The sequence below is a fragment of the Salmo salar genome, chromosome 11 (assembly GCF_965601325.2).
Source record: "Salmo salar chromosome 11, fSalSal1, whole genome shotgun sequence".
NCBI lineage: Eukaryota > Metazoa > Chordata > Actinopteri > Salmoniformes > Salmonidae > Salmo > Salmo salar.
In genome coordinates, this window is record NC_138301.1 from 37,342,501 (window position 1) to 37,365,172 (window position 22,672).

Consider the following 22,672-nt stretch of genomic DNA (forward strand, 5'->3'; position numbering starts at 1 on the left):
ACAGGGTGTGTATATAAGGTCAGACAGGGTGTTTATATAAGGTAAGACAGGGTGTGTATATAAGGTAAGACAGGGTGTGTATATAAGGTTAGACAGAGTGTGTATATAAGGTCAGACAGGGTGTGTATATAAGGTCAGACAGGGTGTGTATATAAGGCCTGACAGGTTGTGTATATAAGGTCAGACAGGGTGTGTATATAAGGTCAGACAGGGTGTGTATATAAGGCCTGACAGGGTGTGTATATAAGGTTAAACGGGGTGTGTATATAAGGTTAGACAGAGTGTGTATATAAGGTTAGACAGGGTGTGTATATAAGGCCTGACAGGGTGTGTATATAAGGTTAAACGGGGTAAGTACTTTGGGGTCGGGGTGTCGACTGATGATGATCTGGACCTGCCCGGGGGAACACTGACTCAGAACCGTGTACACATCGTTCAGGACCATGTTGTACACCACTGTGTTGTTGATCTCCATAATCTCATCTCCACATCTAGGAGAGGAAAGAGGGGGAGAGAGGGGAGGGGGAGAAAGAGGGGAGGGGTGGGGAGGGGAACGGGGGGGAGAGAGAGGAGGGTAGAGAGAGAGATGAGGGGGAGAGAGTGTGGAGGTGGAGAGAGAGAAGAGGGGGAGAGGGAGTGTTGAGGGATTAGAGAAGGGTATTAGAGAGGGTATGAAAGAGGGGATAGGGAGAGAGAGGGGGGAGGGGGAAAGAGAGGAGAGAGAGGGGCGAGAGAGAGGAGGAGAGAGGCGTGAGGGGGAGAGAGAGGGGAGGGGGAAAGAGAGGGGAGAGAGAGGGGCGAGAGAGAGGAGGGGGAAAGAGAGGGGAGGTGGAGAGAGATTGGAGGGGGAGAGAGAGGGGAGGGGACGAGAGAGTAGCGAGGGAAGAGAGAGGGGGGAAGGGGAGATGGAGAGTGAGTGTGGAGATTAAAGTACAGTAACTGATTCAAGTTCAGCATATTGTCATGACATTGCCCTTTTTGGGTACAGCGAGCACTATTTCCCCCTCCCTCTGCACCAGCCCTTTTCTATGCACCATCCCCCTACCTCTGTCTCCCACACCCAGGCTGCTGTGGTCAGAAGAGGTTGTAAATTCCTATGAGGAGATCCTCTCCTCATGGCTACAGTATAGAGAGAGAGTGAGTTTTCATAGAGAGGACAAAGGAATTTCTTCCACCTCACAGAACTGGAGAACCGAACGACATTTATGTTCTGGAGATGGCATAAAAGATCGGTGAAGAATCCAGCTATGAACTGGTCCGTTTGGTACAATTTTGTGAAACTCATGAGAGACAATACAGCCACATTACCATAACCATGTTTATAGAAGAGTCTCAGGTATGAGACTTACATCTAATGTTTGTATAAAATGAAGGAATAATGATGAAGCTATTTGTGAGATGTTTAAAGTTTCACTAAGTCCTTGGCACGCCCCCAGGGGCACAGACAGGACCTGGCATCATGAGACAGCCTTTTTGATGTTCCGCATAAAACCCCCACCTAGGTTTTCTATCACCAGACCAGCTTACCTCGATAACGAGAGGGCCAAGGTTTGAGACCATGCATTTCTCTTGCTGAACTTTTAACCATACCACATGGTTAAACTCTTAGACTATCGATACCGACAGAATAAGAATAAGTCTTTGATATTAATTACTAGTCTGCAGCTAGGAATTCGGTATCATTGAACACAAAGACCAACAAGCACAGAAACAGCTATTCTATAACGACATGAATGAATGTTACTCTGAACTATCCATTCTAACCACGACAGAGAGAGAGAGAGAGATAGGGCGGACAGACTCTCCAACAGAAACAAACTTTTCAACAGAGATCACGACGACACACTGAGCGTAAATATATATATTGATTGCAATTGTTCCCGAATGAGTGAGCATTCACGTGCAAAGGATTAGCATTTCAATTGTTATAATATTCAACTCTGTAGTGTCTCGTCAGATGAACCCCCACTCCCCTTTTGTCTAACAAGCCGCAATGCTGGTTTAGCCCACTAGGGCACATTCCTCTATCATTTCCTTGTAAACATATCTACTGTTTGTTATGCATTTCTGTGAATTACTTAGTTAGTAAATCAATTATTTTAAGACAATTGATGTATGGATGACTCATAGTGCAGACTGGGTTCGTGCAGATAACCAACAATTTACGACGTTTGGAATGAGACTAATGTGAGGTAAATAATAATTCATTAAATTGAAGACTAATTGATCAGATATTAAAATATCTGAAAGTTATATTAGGAAAATTATAACTTTGTAATCTGAATATTTTCCTTGGTGCCCCGACTTCCTAGTTAATTACAGTTACATGATTAATCAGTTTGATCACGTAATAATAATTACAGAGTTATTTGATAAATAGGTCTTCAGTTTTAATGATGCCAAAGACATGACAATATGCACAGACTATGTGTCAACAATAAACTGCTCTGGATGAGTGAGTCTGCTAAATGACTAATGAAGAGTGGTGATGTAATGTCCTCTACAGAGTCTCCTCCTTCACTCCCTCTCTCATGCATTGAAATGCATTGGATTAGTGCAAGCATGGCATGAGGGAGTTTCCACTACATCGATTCCTTTCGAAATCCATGATAGTGAGGGTACAAGTGCACACTTGGTGGAAAGGTAAAGAATGGGACCACATCCAGGGAGTAAGGAAGTGGGAAGTGTACTGAGGTAAGCCTCCTTTTCATGACAAGTTGTGGAATGTTAGCACAAACAGACTGGTACCCAGGCTATGTGTATTCAGCATTTACAGAATGTTTATTGAATCCTTACCTGAGTCTACTGTCCATGTGTGCCACCGACCCAGGGGAGAGGGTGTGGATATAGACGCCACGGCAACCATCTCCAGACGGCACGCAACACAGCCCAATGCCCAGCCCCACATCAGCCTCTACACACACACACACACACACACACACACACACACACACACACACACACACACACACACACACACACACACACACACACACAGGAAGACAGATAGGACATTGTGTACGTTAGATGCTCTAGCTCCAAGTCATAATACAACTTAGAACTTCTTATCTTTGACCCCTGACCTTTGTGCAAGGTGATCTCCATCATGACACGATCTCGGGGTTTGGCCAAAGGCGGCTGAGGTACGGTGTTGGTGTGTGTGTTGGCGGCGGTGACACCGCTGAGGTAGTTGTAGTCCCCCATATCAGTGCTGACCCGGGCCATGCCAGTACTGGAGCTGAGAGAGCGAGACCGACACAGCTGTGCTACCGCTGCCTGGCCACAGAGGGCGCCGACACGCAGGCTGGTCCTCACCACCAGAGTCAACAGACCCTTCTTTATCTGCTGTGGAGAGAGGGAGAAGGAGAAGGCAAGGGCGGGGGAGAAGGGAAGGAGAGGGAGAAAAGGCGAGGGAGAAGGAGAGAGGGAGAAGTAGAGCGGGATGGAGAGGGAGAGAGAGGATCATTCTGATTAATAAAGATGGATCTTAGATATAATGAGCTGTGTTTATTGTATTATAGTCTGTTCGGTTGTTCCAGAACAGGGGAAGACAACCCTGGATCTGGAGTGCTGCAGGCACTTCATGCTTTTGATTAAACCAACCAGGAGGACCAGCTGTGTTGAATTTAGTCAATCAGGTGTGGTGCCTAGTTGGTACAAAATCCTGCAGTACCTGCGGCACTTCAGGAACAGGGTTGTCTACCCCTGTTCTAAAATGTCTTCACTAATCAAAAGGGATCCTTTTAATTCCATCATGTTGTATTATGGCTGTAATAATGTTGTAATATGGCTGTAATAATGTTGTATTATGGCTGTAATAATGTTGTATTATGGCTGTAATAATGTTGTATTATGGCTGTAATAATGTTGTAATATGGCTGTAATAATGTTGTAATATGGCTGTAATAATGTTGTAATATGGCTGTAATAATGTTGTAATATGGCTGTAATAATGTTGTATTATGGCTGTAATAATGTTGTAATATGGCTGTAATAATGTTGTAATATGGCTGTAATAACAGTGTAATATGATGATTTGTTGTGGTGCTGTAGTCTTACTTTGAATCTCTGTAGTGCATCCTGATGAGTTAGTCCATGTAGAGACTCGCCATTCAACTCCAGGATCTCATCCCCTAAGAGACAGAGCGACAGAGAGACAGAGAGAGAGAGAGAATGAGAGAAAAGAGCGAGAGAGAGATAGAATGAATGAGAGGGAGAGAGAGAGAATGAGAGAAAGAGAGAGCGACAGAGACAGAGAGAGACAGAGAGAGAGACAGATAGAAAGAAAGAGAGGGGGAGAATGAGAGAGAGAGAGAGACAGAGAGAGAGAGAGAGAGAGAGAGAGAGAGAGAGAGAGAGAAAGAGAGAGAGAGAGAGAGAGAAAGAGAGAGAATGAGAGAGAGAATGAAATTATAAAATCCATGTACACAAATAACAAGTGTGCTGTTAAAATAGGCAAAAAAACACACACATTTCTTCCCATAGGGCTGTGGGGTGAGACAGGGATGCAGCTTGAGCCCCACACTCTTATCAACGAATTGGCGCGGGCACTAGAAAAGCCTGCAGCACCCGGCCTCACCCTACTAGAATCTGAAGTCAAATGTCTACTGTTTGCTGATGATCTAGTGCTTCTGTCACCAACCAAGGAGGGCCTACAGCAGCACCTAGATATTCTGCACAGATTCTGCCAGACCTGGGCCCTAACAGTAAATCTCAGTAAGACAAAAATAATGGTGTTCCAAAAAAGGTCCAGTCGCCAGGACCACAAATACAAATTCCATGTAGACACCGTTGCCCTAGAACACATAAATAACTATACATACCTTGGCCTAAACATCAGCGCCACAGGTAACTTCCACAAAGCTGTGAACGATCTGAGAGAGAAGGCAAGAAGGGCATTCTATGCCACCAAAAGGAACATAAAATTCAACATACCAATTAGGATCTGGCTAAAAATACTTGAATCAGTCATAGAACCCATTGCCCTTTATGGTTGTGAGGTCTGGGGTCCGCTCACCAACCAATAATTCACTAAATGGGACAAACACCAAATTGAGACTCTGCATGCAGAATTCTGCAAAAATATCCTCCGTGTACAACGTAGAACACCAAATAATGAATGCAGAGCAGAATTAGGCCACTACCCACTAATTATCAAAATCCAGAAAAGAGCCGTTAAATTCTACAACCACCTAAAAGGAAGCAATTCCCAAACCTTCCATAACAAAGCCATCACCTACAGAGAGATGAACCTGGAGAAGAGTCCCCTAAGCAAGCTGGTGCTGGGGCTCTGTTCACAAACAAAAACACACCCCACAGAGCCCCAGGACAGCAGCACAATTACACCCAACCAAATCATGAGAAAACAAAAAGATAATTATTTCCAATGTGTCAAGTAATTAACAAAAAACAGAGCAAACTAGAATGCTATTTGGCCCTAAACAGAGAGCACACAGTGGCAGAATACCTGAACACTGTGACTGACCCAAATTTAAGGAAAGCTTTGACTATGTACAGACTCAGTGAGTATAGCCTTGCTATTGAGAAAGGCCGCCGTAGGCAGACATGGCTCTCAAGAGAAGACAGGCTATGTGCACACTGCCCACAAAATGAGGTGGAAACTGAGCTGCACTTCCTAACCTCCTGCCCAACGTATGACCATATTAGAGACACATATTTCCCTCAGATTACACAGATCCACAAAGAATTCGAAAGCAAACCCAATTTTGATAAACTCCCATATTACTGGGTGAAATTCCACAGTGTGCCATCACATCAGCAAGATTTGTGACCTGTTGCCATAAGAAAAGGGCAACCAGTGAAGAACAAACACCATTGTAAATAAAACCCATATTTATGCTTATTTATTTTCCCTTGTGTACTTTAACCATTTGTACATCGTTACAACACTGCATATATACATAATATGACATTTGTAATGTCTTTACTCATTTGAAACTTCTGTATGTGTAATGTTTACTGTTCATTTTATTGTTAATTTGACTTTTGTATACTGCTCAAAAAAATAAAGGGAACACTTAAACAACACATCCTAGATCTGAATGAAAGAAATAATCTTATTAAATACTTTTTTCTTTACATAGTTGAATGTGCTGACAACAAAATCACACAAAAATAATCAATGGAAATCCAATTTATCAACCCATGGAGGTCTGGATTTGGAGTCACACTCAAAATGAAAGTGGAAAACCACACTACAGGCTGATCCAACTTTTATGTAATGTCCTTAAAACAAGTCAAAATGAGGCTCAGTAGTGTGTGGCCTCCACGTGCCTCTATGACCTCCCTACAACGCCTGGGCATGCTCCTGATGAGGTGGCGGATGGTCTCCTGAGGGATCTCCTCCCAGACCTGGACTAAAGCAACCGCCAACTCCTGGACAGTCTGTGGTGCAACGTGACGTTAGTGGATGGAGCGAGACATGATGTCCCAGATGTGCTCAATTGGATTCAGGTCTGGGGAACGGGCGGGCCGGTCCATAGCATCAGTGCCTTCCTCTTGCAGGAACTGCTGACACACTCCAGCCACATGAGGTCTAGCATTGTCTTGCATTAGGAGGAACCCAGGGCCAACCGCACCAGCATATGGTCTCACAAGGGGTCTGAGGATCTCATCTTGGTACCTAATGGCAGTCAGGCTACCTCTGGCAAGCACATGGAGGGCTGTGCGGCCCCCCAAAGAAATGCCACCCCACACCATGACTGACCCACCGCCAAACCGGTCATGCTGGAGGATGTTGCAGGCAGCAGAATGTTCTCCACGGCATCTCCAGACTCTGTCACGTCTGTCACGTGCTCAGTGTGAACCTGCTTTCATCTGTGAAGAGCACAGGGCGCCAGTGGAGAATTTGCCAATCTTGGTGTTCTCTGGCAAATGCCAAACGTCCTGCACGGTGTTGGGCTGTAAGCACAACCCCCACCTGTGGACGTCGGGCCCTCATACCACCCTCATGGAGTCTGTTTCTGACCGTTTGAGCAGACACATGCACATTTGTGGCCTGCTGGAGGTCATTTTGCAGGGCTCTGGCAGTGCTTCTCTTGCTCCTCCTTGCACAAAGGCGGAGGTAGCGGTCCTGCTGCTGGGTTGTTGCCCTCCTACGGCCTCCTCCACGTCTCCTGATGTACTGGCCTGTCTCCTGGTAGCGCCTCCATGCTCTGGACACTACGCTGACAGACACAGCAAACCTTCTTGCCACAGCTCGCATTGATGTGCCATCCTGGATGAGCTGCACTACCTGAGCCACTTGTGTGGGTTGTAGACTCCGTCTCATGCTACCACTAGAGTGAAAGCACCGCCAGCATTCAAAAGTGACCAAAACATCAGCCAGGAAGCATAGGAACTGAGAAGTGGTCTGTGGTCCCCACTTGCAGAACCACTCCTTTATTGGGGGTGTCTTGCTAATTGCCTATAATTTCCACCTGTTGTCTATTCCATTTGCACAACAGCATGTGAAATTTATTGTCAATCAGTGTTGCTTCCTAAGTGGACAGATTGACTTGGAGTTACATGGTGTTGTTTAAGTGTTCCCTTTATTTTTTTGAGCAGTGTATATTTTCTACCTCACTTGCTTTTGCAATGTTAACACATGCTTCCCATGCCAATAACGCCCCTTGAATTGAATTGAATGAGAAAGAATGAGAGAGAGAGAGAGAGAGAGAGAGAGAGAGAGAGAGAGAGAATGAGAGAGAGATTACTTTAGATTTCTGTAGATTACTTTATCGCTGACTTCAACCCAAAGTCTCTCAGAGTGTTCACAGTCAGCCCTCTGACACCCATATCAGATCACAGCAAAATCACAGTCTACTTGAACAGAGTAATACTCAATCATGAGGCATAAAAGCCAAAGAAACTGCATACAGTAATATTAAGAAATGCTATAGATGGAATGAAAGTAGAGTAGAAACCTACCAAAAAACAATTAGGCAACAACAAATTAAATCCCTTTTAGACAACTTCCTGGACAAAATGTTTCACTGTAATAGTGAAGGTGTAAACTTAGCAGTAGAAAACCTAAACAGTATATTTGACCTTCCCTATCAAATCTAAAAAGGTCAAGCAGACAACCTAAGAAAATTAACAACAATGACAAATGGTTTAATGAAGAATGCAAAAACCTAAGAAAGAAATTGAGAAACCTATCCAACCAACAACGTAGAGACGCTGAATCTACACCTTCACTATGGTGAATCACTAAAACAATACAGAAATACACTACGGGGAAAGAAGGAACAGCACATCAGAAATCAGCTCAATGTAATTGAAGAATCCATAGACTCTAACCACTTCTGGGGAAATTGGAACACACTAAACAAAGAACAACACGAGGAGTTATCTATCCACAACATGTATGGATAAACCACTTCTCCCATCTTTTAGGCTCAATAACAAAGAACAACACGAGGAGTTATCTATCCACAATATGTGTGGATAAACCACTTCTCCAATCTGTTTGGCTCAATAACAAAGAACAAACAGCAAAATGTATACATGATCAAATACAAATCTAAAAATCAACTATTAAAGACTACCAAAACCCACTGGATAACTATTAAAGACTACCAGAACCCACTGGATAACTATTAAAGACTACCAGAGCCCACTGGATAACTATTAAAGACTACCAGAACCCACTGGATAACTATTAAAGACTACCAGAGCCCCCTGGATAACTATTAAAGACTACCAGAACCCCATGGATAACTATTAAAGACTACCAGAGCCCCCTGGATAACTATTAAAGACTACCAGAACCCCATGGATAACTATTAAAGACTACCAGAGCCCCCTGGATAACTATTAAAGACTACCAGAACCCCATGGATAACTATTAATGTCACGTCCTGACCTTAGAAAGCTGTTGTTTTCTATGGTAGAGTAGGTCAGGGCGTGACAGGGGGTTTTCTAGTTTATTTTTTCTATGTTGTCAGGTTCTAGTTTTGTATTTCTATGTTGAGTTTTGTTTGGGATGATCTCCAATTAGAGGCAGCTGGTCCTCGTTGTCTCTAATTGGAGATCATACTTAAGTAGGTTTTTTTTCCCTCCTGGGGTTGTGGGAGATTATTTCTGAGTTAGTGTATGTTTCTACTCTGCGTCACGGTTTGTTGTTTTTGTTCGTTCAGTTTATTTATGTATGTAATGCAAAGTTTCACAGTGAAAATAAAATGTGGAACGACACACATGCTGCACTTTGGTCCGCTCCTCCTTTCGACAACCGTGACAATTAAAGACTACCAGAACCCCCTGGATAACTATTAAAGACTACCAGAACCCCCTGGATAACTATTAAAGACTACCAGAACCCACTGGATAACTATTAAAGACTACCAGAACCCACTGGATAACTATTAAAGACTACCAGGACCCACTGGATCTCCAATTACACTGAATAAAATACAGGACAAAATATGAACCCTCCCACCCAAAAAGGCCTGTGGTGTTGATGATATCCTAAGTGAAATGATAAAATATACAGACCACAAATTACAATTGGCTTAACTTAAACTCTTTAACATCATCCTCAGCTCTCGCATCTTCCACAATATTTGGAATCAAGGACTGATCACCCCAATCCACAAAAGTGGAGACAAATTGGACCCCAATAAATACAGTGGGATATTTGTCAACAGCAACCTTGGGGAAATACTCTGCAATATCATTAACAGCAGACTCGTACATTTCTTCAGTGAAAACAATGTACTGAGAAAATGTAAATTGGCTTTTTACCAAATTAACATACGACAGACCATGTACAGTGCATTCGGAAAGTATTCACACCCCTTGACTTTTTCCACATTTTGTTACGTTACAGCCTTATTCTGAAATGTATTCAATCATTTTCCCCCCTCATCAATCTACACACAATACCCCATAATGACAAAACAAAAACAGGTTTTTAGAAATTTTTGCCCAATGCATTAATATTTAAAAACTGAAATATCTTCTTGGGTATGCCGGTACAAGTTTGGCACACCTGATTTGGGGAGTTTCTCCTATTCTTCTCTGCAGATCTACTCAAGCTCTGTCAGGTTGGATGGGGAGCGTTGTTGCAGAGCTATTTTCAGGTCTCTCCAGAGATGTTCGATTGGGTTCAACGCCGGGCTCAAGCAGGGCCACTCAAAGACATTCAGAGACTTGACCCGAAGCCACTCCTGTGTGTCTCGGCTGTGTGCTTAGGGTCGTTGTCCTGTTGGAAGGTGAACCTTCGCCCCAGTCTGAGGTCCTGAGTGCTCTGGAGCAGGTTTTCATCAAGGATCTCGCTGTACTTTGCTCCGTTCAGCTTTCCCTCGATCCTGACTAGTCTCCCAGTCCCTGCCTCCTGAAAAACATCCCCACAGCATGATGCCGCCACCATGCTTCACCGTAGAGATGGTGCCAGGTTTCCTCCAGACGTGACCCTTGGCATTCAACGCAAAGAGTTCAATTTTGGTTTCATCAGACCAGAGAAACTTGTTTCTCATGGTCTGAGAGTCCTTTAGGTGCCTATTAGCAAACTCCAAGTGGGCTGTCATGTGCCTCTTACTGAGGAGTGGCTTCCATCTGGCCACTCTACCATAAAGGCCTGATTGATGGAGTACTGCAGAGATAGTTGTCCTTCTGGAAGGTTGTTACATCTCCACAGAGAAACTCTGGAGGTCTGTCAGCGTGACCATCGGGATCTTAGTCACCTCCCTGACCAAGGCCCTTCTCCCCCGATTGCTCAGTTTGCCGAGAAGGCCAGCTCTAGGAAGAGTCTCGGTTGTTCCAAACTTCTTCCATTTAAGAATGATGGAGGCCACTGTGTTCTTGGGGACCTTCAATGCTGCAGAAATGTTTTGGTACCCTTCCCCAGATCTGTGCCTCGACACAATCCTGTGTCGAGACACAGATCTGGGGAAGGGTACCAAAACATGACGAACAATTCCTTCGACCTCATGGCTTGGATTTAACTCTGACATGCATTGTCAACTGTGGGACCTTATATAGACAGGTGTGTGCCTTTCCAAATCATGTCCAATCAATTGAATTTACCACAGGTAGACTCTAATGAACTTGTAGAAACATATCAAGGATGATCAATGGAAACAGGATGCAACTGAGCTCAATTTTGAGTGTCATAGCAAAGGGCCTGAATACTTATGTAAATAAGGTATTTCCATTTTTTATTTGAAATACATTTGCAAAAATGTCAACAAATCTGTTTTCACTTTGTCATTATGGGGTATTGTTTGTAGACTGATGAGGGGAAAAACAATTCAGAATAAGGCTGTAACATACCAAAATGTTTAAAAAGTCAAGGAGTCTGAATACTTTCAGAATGCACTGTATTCACCCTGCACACCCTAATTGACAAACAAACAAACCAAAACAAAAGTAAAGTCTTCTCATGCTTTGTTGATTTCATAAAAGCTGTTGACTCAATTTGGCGTGAGGGTCTGCTATACAAATTAATGGAAAGTGGTGTTAGGGGAAAAACATACAACATTTAAAATCTATGTACACAAACAACTTGTGTGCAGTCAAAATTGGTAAAAAAACACACATTTCTTTCCACAGGGCTGTGGGGTGAGACAGAGATGCAGCTTGAGCCCCACCCTTTTCAACATATATATCAACAAATTGGCGAGGGCACTAGAACAGTTTGCAACACCCAGCCTCAACCTTCTAGAATCTGAGGTCAAGTTTCTATTGTTTGCTGATGATCTAGTGCTTCTGTCCCCAACTACAGAGGGCCTACAGCAGCATCTAGATCTTCTGCACAGATTCTGCCAGACCTGGGCCCTGACAGTAAATCTCAGTAAGACAAAAATAATTCTGTTCCAAAAAAGGTCCAGTTGCCATGACCATAAATACAAATTCCATCTAGACACTGTTGCCCTAGAGCACACAAATAACTATACATACCTTGGCCTAAACATCAGCACAACAGGTAACTTCCACAAAGCTGTGAACGATCTGAGAAACGCCATCAAAACGGACAAAAAATTCGACATACCAATTAGGATCTGGCAAAAAATATTTGAATCAGTTATAGAACCCACTGCCCTTTATGGTTGTGAGGTCTGGGGTCCGCTCACAAGCCAAGAATTCACAAAATGATGTAAACACCAAATTGAGACTCTGCATGTAAAATTCTGCAAAAATATCCTCAGTGTACAACGTAAAACACCAAATAATGCATGCAGAGCAGAATTAGGCCGATACCCAGTAATTATAGAAATCTAAAAAAGAGACGTTAAATTCTACAACCACCGAAAAGAAAGCGATTCCCAAACCTTCAATAACAAAGCCATCAATTACAGAGAGATGAACCAGGAGAAGAGTCCCCTAAGCAAGCTGGTCCTGGGGCTCTGTTCACAAACAGACCCCACAGAGCCCCAGGATAGCAACATAATTAGACCCAACCAAATCATGAGAAAACAACAAGATAATTACTTGACACATAGGAAAGAATTAACAAAAAAAGCGGAGCAAACTCGAATGCTATTTGGCCCTAAACAGAGAATACCTGACCACTGTGACTCAAAATTAAGGAAAGCTTTGACTATGTACAGATTCAGCGAGCATTGCATTGCTATTGAGAAAATCTGCCATAGGCAGACGTGGCTCTCAACAGAAGACAGGCTATGTGCACACTGCCCACAAAATGAGGTGGAAACTGACTTGCACTTCCTAACCTCCTGCCAAATGTATGACCATATTAGAGATCATATTTCCCTCAGATTGCACAGACCCACAAAGAATTCGAAAACAAATCTAATTTTGATAAACTCCCATATCTGTTGGGTGAAATACCATGTGACCTGTTGCCACAAGAAAAGGGCAACCAATGGAGAACTTTTGTACTTTTACTATTTGCACATCGTTACAACATTGCATTTAGCCATAATATGACATTTGAAAGGTCTCTACTCCTTTTGTGATTGTAATGTTTACTGTTAATTTTTGTCATTGTTTATTTCACTTTCATGTATTATCTATTTTACCTGCTTTGGCAATGTAAACATATGTTTCCCATGCCAATAAAGCCCTTTGAATTGAAATTGAATTGAACTGAGACAGAGAGAGAGAGCGAGAGAGAGTGCGAGAGAGGGAGAGCGAGAGAGAGAGAGAGAGAGTGCGAGAGAGGGAGAGCGAGAGAGAGAGAGAGAGAGAGAGAGAGTGCGAGAGAGTGAGAGCAAGAGAGAGAGAGAGAGTGAGAGGGAGAGATGGACCACAGTCAGCCAACATGCTGTTCACCATACATATAATAATATGATAATATAATAAACAAAATGATCATTCAGTGGTCACCAACACTGGTCCAGCAGTCCAGGAGGGCTACAGGGTGTGTGTAGGCTTTGTGTATGTTAGTGTTGGACTGAGATCAACTCTGTTGTTGTAGTAACATTTTAACAAAAGCAATGAGTCTCTCTATCTCCTCTTACCCTCCTGTAGTCTGCCATCTGCAGCCGCAGCCCCTCCAGCGAAGATGGTCTTGACGTAGATACCCATGGGTCCGTACATGCTGTCCCTGCCCCCCACAATGCTGAATCCCAGACCCTGCATGGGACAATACAACAGTTAGGAGAGACTTCAAACTACAGATTGCACCTTTAAGGAGGAGTATTCCCACCCTTTAAAGAGGTAATTTGTAGTTTCATTTCTGGTAACGAAAAATATTAACCCAGCCAATAGCACTGAGGGGGTGGTCTTAAAAGTAACTAGGAGTTTTCCCGTTAAGTTATATGGTCAGGGAAAACCCAGGGCCAAAGCAACAACTCATCACTACTATGTTTAAAGATTGGATGCTACTCCATAGTACTCCAAAGTAGAAGCAAACAATGATGCTTTATTATGAATTAGCCCCAGGGCCATGGGCTGCGTTCAAGCTCCTGGAGCAGACGTTCAAACGTGCTGCATAATTACCTTGCCATGGCCCTTCATCAGCACGATGTTACAGATGATGAAGGCTTGGACATTACTGCAGGAATGGACCAGATGGGCTGAGCTAAGAGAGCGAGAGGGACGGGGAATGGGCTGTGGAGGGGGGAGGAGGAGGGGGACAGACGGGAGGCAACACCCTCAGTCAGGTTCCACACACACGAGAGGAGAGGCCTCACGTACACACACACACATTGGTTTCACACACACACACACACACACTGGTTTTACACACACACACACTGGTTTCACACACACACATTTTTCCTCGCTTGCTCTAGAGCCAAGTTCTGCTAAACAGGAAGAAGGCTGACAAATTGAGTTGACTAGTTCCAGATGCTTTTTGGAAGTGATTTCTACACCTGTTTTTAATCTCTCTTCTTTTCCTATTGTTCTGAAGTTCTGAACGGAAATACATATTTTTCTCCTCTCCCCGTCTCACTCTGACGGTCTCTCACTGTATGAGCGAGTAATTGAATTATGTCATGATTATAATGAAAAAGAGGAAATAGTTTAGTCCCCTTCCAAAAACTTCATTGAATAGAAATTTTTATTCTTTTTTGAAAAACCTGCTGTCTGCATGAGAACTCAAATTGAACTAACAAGGCAATGGGAGCAGCAGCTACCGTAGAAATCTCAGGAATGTAATAAGTCAGTACCAATCTGGATTAATTGTAATCAAAGCATTTGCAGGTACAGAAACTCTCAAGGCAGGTAGGCAGACAGGCGCAAACACACACCTGGTTGGGGTTGTGAGGAAACTCCAGCTGCTGGGACTGGGACTTCCTGCTGCCAAAGAAACCGACGGTTCCGTGGGTGTTGCTCCCGCAAAGCTCAGGCGTCTTCAGGATAATGGTGTCCAGGTCTCCAATCCAGTATGGATGGACACCTGAGCACAATTCAATACAATGTCATGTGATTCAATACAATGTCATGTGATTCAATACTATCCAGAGACCAAGCAAAAACCCCAGACACCAACTGTGAGCAACTGTATGGAACCTGGGTTATCTTCCCTCAATACCACATTAGCCCACTGAGCTAAAGCCTATGACATTTTCTCTGGGAGATAACAAGAGGCTTGGTTACTCATCACAAAAGCAGGTCAAAACAGGGAAAGGCTAGTTGCTCACACAGCAAGGAATGCAATTTGTAAAAACAAGTGACTTACAAAACATACCCAGGTCAATTTAAAGCATCATTACATTTAGTCATTTCCAGAGTTTAGAAAACATCTGTGCAGGATGTGACAAACTTAACATCCAGTTAGAGATGATGATGTCCTCATGTTCTTGTAGGAAAGGAAGGAAATCACCTAATAGTATCTAATGATGTACCACAGGAAACTCATGACAACTGCCTTACAGGACTCATATCGGTGTGTGTGTGTGTGTGTGTGTGTGTGTGTGTGTGTGTGTGTGTGTGTGTGTGTGTGTGTGTGTGTGTGTGTGTGTGTGTGTGTGTGTGTGTGTGTGTGTGTGTGTGTGTGTGTGTGTGTTACTGGTAGAGTTGGAGCGGGTCCTCTTGCAGACCGTCTGTCCCTGAAGACCATGTCCTCTCCTCTCTATGTCCCAACCTCTGTCCTCATTCACCTCTGGGATTGCCAGCTACAACACACAACACACAACACACAAGGGTGATGTTCATTAGGCATCAAACGTAGGAAAACACACTGATACAGCGGCAGACTAGGCTGGTTGCCAGTCTGTTTCGCTTACATTACACTCCTTGTACTCCATGTCCTATGCTACCCAGGCAGAGTAGAATGTTAGGAGTAGAATGTTAGGAGTAGAATGTTAGGAGTAGAATGTTAGGAGTAGAATGTTAGCTTAACAGACTGGCACCCAGACTAAGGATGGACTACCTGGACTTTTTGTCTTCAGTTTCAAAACGATTTACAATGATGTGCCCTACTGAACTCAACCAAGGTATTCATCCACTCTTGTATGGAAATGGATGTTCAAACAACGATTTTCAAAGTTAAAGCCTAAAGATAATGAAGATACACAGAACCAAACAGGCTATGAATGTTTATCAAGAAGACTTAGAAGAGTCCTAATTGATACCTTGAGGTGGTTGTTGTTCCCAGTGTGTTCTGTCTCTGTGTAGTTGGTCACTGCCAGGGGGTCTGCCAGGCACAGAGGGGCCGAGTGCAGGGGGGGCAGGGTTAGACCTCCAGGGGACTGGGGCTGCTGCTCACATGTTGAGCTTTCCTACAAAAACACACAGAAAGGACTCAAATTTGAATCATTATGGAATTCAATGTTGTACAAGTGTCAATCTTTCTATGATTGGAGAGAATTATTTGGACTTATACTGATTGGGTAAGACACAGAATTATTCCAAATAAAATATGTGAATATAGTATTTAAATGTTTGGAAGAAATTGGTGGAATTAAAATGAACTAATAAGCTACTAAAATATCTAAAACTGCATATGGCGATTGATTGCCCTTTTAGTTAATAACTGGAATACATTAGTTAATATATTTAAACACCTTCTCACTTCAGTTAGAGAAGTCTGATTTGATTATTGAATTTCCTGTTTTCAATTTGTTCTCCATAACAACACATACTATTTCTCAGTGGTGTAACGTACTTAAGTAAAAATACTTGAAAGTACTACTTAAGTCGTTTTTTGGGTATCTGTACTTTACTATTCATATTTTTGACAACTTTTACTTTTACTTCACTACATTCCTAAAGAAAATAATGTACTTTTTACTCCATATATTTTCACTGACACAAAAAAGTACTCGTTACATTTTGAATGCTTAGGAGGACAGGAAAATGGTCTAATTCACACACTTATTAAGAGAATATACCTGATCGTCCCTACTGCCTCTGATCTGGAGGACTCACTAAACACGCATGCTTCATTTGTAAACGATGTCTGAGTGTTGGAGTGTGTCCCTGGCTATCTGTGAAAAAAAAGTATTATGTCGTCTGGTTTGCTTAAAACGATTTATATATTTATTTTTACTTTTGATACTTAAGTATATTTACTAGATGACTTTCACTTACTTGAGTCATTTTCTATTAAGGTATCTTTACTTTTACTCTTTTTTCACCACTGCCATTTCTCTGCTAGAGGCAGGACTGAGTATTATAGGAAAGATTTGAAGGAGAGACTAAAACAGTGTTCAAAACACAATCAGCTCTCTCTCTCTCTCTCTCTCTCTCTCTCTCTCTCTCTCTCTCTAGCTATCTGTGTGGATGCCAGTCTCTCTCTTTCTTTCTCTTTCTCTGTCTCTACTTTACTTTACTGACTTTATTGTCCCCATGGGGAAATTTTTGTTGCAGTGTCATGTACACGTTTAAAGTGGCTTTTAAAAAACAAAACAAATTGACAAAACAACTTTCATAACAGTTGCACACTAATAAAAAGAGACTAGCCTGCTGGCCTTACTGGGTCAATAGGAACATTAGCCCGAGCTATTTAGGAGGGATATCACACCTGGCACAAATTATTGTCTAGTTCTGTTTTTCTCTCTCTCATTCTCTCTCTCTCTCTCTCTCTCTCTCTCTCTCTCGCTCTCTCGCTCTCTCTCTCTCTCGCTATATGTGTGTGTGCCAGTCTCTCTATGTCTCTCTGTCTCTCTGTCTCTCTCTCTGTCACATCCTTTGTCTCTCTCCCTCTGTGTATGTGCATGAGCGTGTGTGTGAGAGTCTCTGCAGTATAGACTTCTGTATCATCTCAAACAGACAGGGACTTGGCTTGGTCAGATATAGTGTAACCTAGCATGAGAGAGCTTCAACATGTCCTCAGTCCAACCTCTGAAAAATGATTACACATTGGATGAGGGAGGAAGATGTGAGAGGGCCTTCCACGTAGTGTGAAAGCTGCTTCAACAGCAGTGGGGGAAGTAGAATGAAATCTTAAGCCAGGACTCACACTATATATCCATTCATGAGATATGACCCTACTGGGAAATGTAATCTCTCTCTCTCTCTCTCTCTCTCTCTCTCTCTCTCTCTCTCTCTTCACCAAATGGCCGACTGCAAAGTAAGTCATCTCTTCCTATTCAATTTCTGTTTTGAGACTCTTTTCTAGACAGTTCAGCCAAATGAAGATGGGCCCTCATCAATTTGATTGATTGATCATTTGGAACTGCCTCTGTCAATGTTACTACGCAGCTCTTTTTCCCTACAAATATACTGCATGCTGTCAGTGCAGTGACTGTGGCTAGCAAGGCTTTATTGCACTGTTTGGTTTCATTTCAACTCATTCACTCTCTGAAGCAATGCAGATATTCTGCCCCACAGATTCCATCTGGGCCAAGTGTTGTCTGGTGGGTGTAGGATGGGAATGTGGCTACAGCATGTGAAAAAAGAAGAGACCCACACAGACTTAGTGGCTAGAGGGATAACAGAGAATAAACTACTGTAACACAGGTGGAGTATCAAATCTGTATTATAGTGAGGGTCCAAAATGGTACCCTATTCCCTATATTGTCAATACTTTGGACAAAAATAGTGTACTATACAGGGAATAGGGTGCTATTTGGGACTCACAACAACATATTATGGGATGTATTAATTTAGAATGGCAAACACAGCAGTTGTCTATGGAAAAAATTGAACAGTCCCCAAGTGCAAATCTCTCCCACTGCATGGCACTCCAAGCAGGCTCAAAGTATTTGAAGTAAAACAAATACTATTTGAACCCAGGTCTGATATGAAGTGCCGACAACAGAACAAGTGGGATGTGAGTGGTGCTACCTCACTGTAGGCTGTTATGTGGCTGTTCCTGGAGGCGGCCTGCCTCCCTCCCTCCCCCTCTGTCCTTGCAGCATGGCCGTTCTTGGCCTGCCTCTCCTCCTCTGTCCTGGCATGGCCGTTCAGACACTGTCCGTTAAAAGGTGCAAGCTTGTCTGTACTCTGAAGGTAACTGCTCCAGGAGAGGCAGGAAGAAAGACACAGTTAGACAGAAGCTTCAGAGAAATGTCTTTGAAGCTTTTCTCTGAGAACTAAACATAGCAAAATAGCCGCTGTTGTTTGGCAGTGTGGGTGCATTAGCCAGTACACTTTGGCAATCTGATACATGCATTCCCCAAACTGATGTACACAAGACTTGGTACAGCCATCTTAGAAAAAACATGAACTGACAGGTATAATGCACTATGCTAACAGCCATGTTGAATCAGTTCAAAATGTATTACATAGAAAGCCATAATATAATAATAATAAACCTGAAAGGGATACTTCGGGATGTTGGCAATGAGGCACTTTATCTACCTCCCCAGAATCAGATGAACTCAAGGATACCATTTTTATGTCTCTGTTTCCAGTATGACGCATGCTAGTAGATACCCATAGACTTCCAGTAATTTCACTAATGCTAGTTAGCATTGGCTCGCAAAAGTACCTCTAACTTCCTTCATGCTGGACACAGAGACATACAAATATTATCCACGAGTTCATCTGACTCTGGGGAAGTACACTACATGACCAAAGGTATGTGGACACCTGCTCGTTGAACATCTCATTACAAATTCATGGGCATAAATATGGAGTTGGTCCCCCCTTTGCTGCTATAAAAGCCTCCACACTTCTGGGAAGGCTTTCTATTAGATGTTGGAACATTGCATTGTTGGGACTTGCTTCCATTCAGCCACAACAGTATCAGTGAGGCCGGGCACTGATGTTGGGCAATAAGGCCAGGCTCGCAGTCGGCGTTCCAATTCATCCCAATGGTGTTCGATTGGGTTGAGGTAAGGGCTCTGTGCAGGCCAGTCAAGTTCTTCCACACAGATCTCGACAAACAATTTCTGAATGTACCAAGCTTAGTGCAAGGGGGCATTTCATGCTGAAACAGGAAAGGTCCTTCCCTAAACTGCTGCCACAAACTTGGAAGCACAGAATCGTCTAGAACAGTGGTTCCCAACCAGGGGTACTAGTGTTTGGACTATCCTCAGTGGTTACATGAGAAGACTCATGAGACCATAGGTCTACTGGTAAAATGCACATGAGGGGGTACTTCAGGGGTACTCCGGGCAGAGCAAAATTCAGTTGGTGGTACAGTAAGCAAAAACGTTAGGAACCACTGGCCTAGAATGTCATTGTATGCTGTAGCATTAAGATTTCCCTTCACTGGAACTAAGGAGCCCGAACCATGAAAAACAGCCCCAGACCATTATTCCTCCTCCACCAAACTTTACAGTTGGCACTATGCATTAGGGCAGGAAGCATTCTATTGGCATCCGCCAAATCCAGATTAGTCCGTTGGACAACCAGATGGTGAAGCGTGATTCATCACTCCAGAGAATGTGTTTCCACTGCTCCAGAGTCAAATGTCAGCAAGCTTTACACCATTCCAGCCGACTCTTGGCATTGCGCACGGTGATCTTAGGCTTGTGTGCAGCTGCTTGGCTATGGAAACCCATTTCATGAAGCTCATGACAAACAGTTATTGTGCTGACGTTGCTTCCCGAGGCAGTTTGGAACCCGGTAGTGAGTGTTGCAACCGAGGACAGATGATTTTTACACGCTACGCGCTTGAGCACATGGCGGTCCCATTCTACTGCCAATGTCTATGGAGTTTGCATGGCTGTGTGCTCGATTTTACACACCTGTCAGCAACGGGTGTGGCTGAAATAGCCAAATCCACTAATTTGAAGGGGTGTCCACATACTTTTGTATATAAAGTGTATATAAAGAACCTCATTGATATAATCCCGACGTATCCCTTTAAGAAGACATTATAAAGGCCCAGACATGCTTACAACAAGCAATAAAGCACTATAGCAGTTGCTTATATCTGCATGGCTTGCTACCTGTGTCCATCCCCTCCTCCCTTCCTCCCTCGCTCCACACTGGGTTCTTTGTCCTCCGTCTGGGGGCTGCTATCGCCAGTCTGCCGGCCCAGACCCTCCTTACCCGCCCCCGTCGTTACACACATCCTCCAGATACTGCTCTCCTGCACCAATAGGACAGATAGTTAGCACAAGGGGATATCTATGCAGGGGCAGTATTCTCATGTGCCAATAGGACAGATAGTTAGCACAAGGGGATATCTATGCAGGGGCAGTATTCTCCTGCGCCAATAGGACAGATCGTTAACACAAGGGGATATCTATGCAGGGGCAGTATTCTCCAGTGCCAATAGGACAGATCGTTAGCACAACGGGATACCTATGCAGCGGCAGTACTCTCCAGTGCCAATAGGACAGATTGTTAGCACAAGGGGATATCTATGCAGAGGCAGTACTCTCCTATGCCATTAGGACAGAGCGTTAGCATAAGGGCACCTCTATGCAGGGGCAGTACTCTCCTGCTCCAATACAGTCCCAGGAGAGATGAGGTTACAACATGCCCAACTTTGTTTTCTTCAAATCAAATCAAATGTTATCAGTCACATGCGCCGAATACAACAGGTGTAGTAGACCTTACAGTGAAATGCTTACTTACGAGCCCCTAACCAACAATACGGATAAGAATAAGAAAGAGAGTACCAAGCAATTAAAGAGCAGCAGTAAAATAACAATAGCGAGACTATATACAGTACCAGGGGGTACCGGTACAGAGTCAATGTGCGGGAAAACCAGTTAGTCAAGGTAATTGTGGTACATGTAGGAAGAGTTATTAAAGTGACTATGCATAGATGATAACAACAGAGAGTAGCAAGGGTGTAAAAGGGGGGTGGGGGCAATGCAAATTGTCTTGGTAGCCATTTGATTAATTGTTCAGCAGTCTTATGGCTTGGGGATAGAAGCTGTTAAGAAGCCTCTTGGACCTAGACTTGGTGCTCTGGTACCGCTTGCCGTGCGGTAGGAGAGAACAGTCTATGACTTGGGTGACTGGAGTCTTCGACAATTTTGGGGGTTTTCCTCTGACACCACCTAGTATATAGGTCCTGGATGGCAGGAAGCTTGGCCCCAGTGATGTACTGGGCTGTACGCACTACCCTCTGTAGCGCCTTGCAGTCGGAAGCCGAACAGTTGGCATACCAGGCAGTGATGCAACCAGTCAGGATACTCTCGATGGTGCAGCTGTACAGCTGTGCAGCTTTTGAGGATCTGAGGACGCATGCCAAATCTTTTCAATCTCCTGAGGGAGAATAGGTTTTGTCGTACCCTCTTCACGACTGTCGTGGTGTGCTTGGACCATGTTAGTTTGTTGGTGATGTGGACACCAAGGAACTTGAAGCTCTCAACCTGCTCCACTACAGCCCCATCGATGAGAAAGGGGGCGTGCTCAGCCCTCTTTTTCCTGTAGTCCACTATCATCTCCTTTGTCTTGATCACGTTGAGGGAGAGGTTGTTGTCCTGGCACCACACGGCCAGGTCTCTGACCTCTTCCCTATAGGCTGTCTCGTCGTTGTCGTTGATCAGGCCTACCACTGTTGTGTCATCGGCAAACTTAATGATGGTGTTGGAGTCGTGCCTGGCCATGCTGTCATGAGTGAACAGGGAGTACAGGAGGGGACTGAGCACACACCCCTGAGGGTCCCGTGTTGAGGATCACCATGGCGGATGTGTTGTTACCTATCCTTACCACCTGGGGATGGCCCGTCAGGAAGTTTAGGATCCAGTTGCAGAGGGAGGTGTTTAGTACCAGGGTCCTTAGCTTAGTGAAGAGCTTTGAGGGCACTATGGTGTTGAACGCTGAGCTGTAGTCAAATAGCATTCTCACATAGATGCTCCTTTTGTCCAGGTGGGAAAGGGCAGTGTGGAGTGCAATAGAGATAGCATCATCTGTGGATCTGTTGGGGCGGTAGGCAAATTGGAGTGGGTCTAGGGCTTCTGGGATA

General features: G+C 43.8%; 1 protein-coding gene across 2 annotated transcripts in view; it reads right to left on the bottom strand.

The window, feature by feature from the left end:
* LOC106592135 (pro-interleukin-16) overlaps positions 1-22,672 on the bottom strand; it is a 63,965-nt gene that overhangs the window by 20,531 nt on the left and 20,762 nt on the right. For both annotated transcript variants that reach the window (XM_045689448.2, XM_045689447.2), the window contains exons 4-14: positions 20,697-20,839; positions 18,643-18,811; positions 15,987-16,133; positions 15,422-15,527; positions 14,661-14,809; positions 13,906-14,016; positions 13,425-13,539; positions 4,060-4,133; positions 3,084-3,345; positions 2,797-2,914; positions 359-491 (exon numbers count right to left, since the gene is read on the bottom strand). In XM_045689448.2, coding sequence (XP_045545404.1) covers positions 359-491; positions 2,797-2,914; positions 3,084-3,345; positions 4,060-4,133; positions 13,425-13,539; positions 13,906-14,016; positions 14,661-14,809; positions 15,422-15,527; positions 15,987-16,133; positions 18,643-18,811; positions 20,697-20,839 — 1,527 coding nt within the window. The remainder of the gene's footprint in view (positions 1-358; positions 492-2,796; positions 2,915-3,083; positions 3,346-4,059; positions 4,134-13,424; positions 13,540-13,905; positions 14,017-14,660; positions 14,810-15,421; positions 15,528-15,986; positions 16,134-18,642; positions 18,812-20,696; positions 20,840-22,672) is intronic.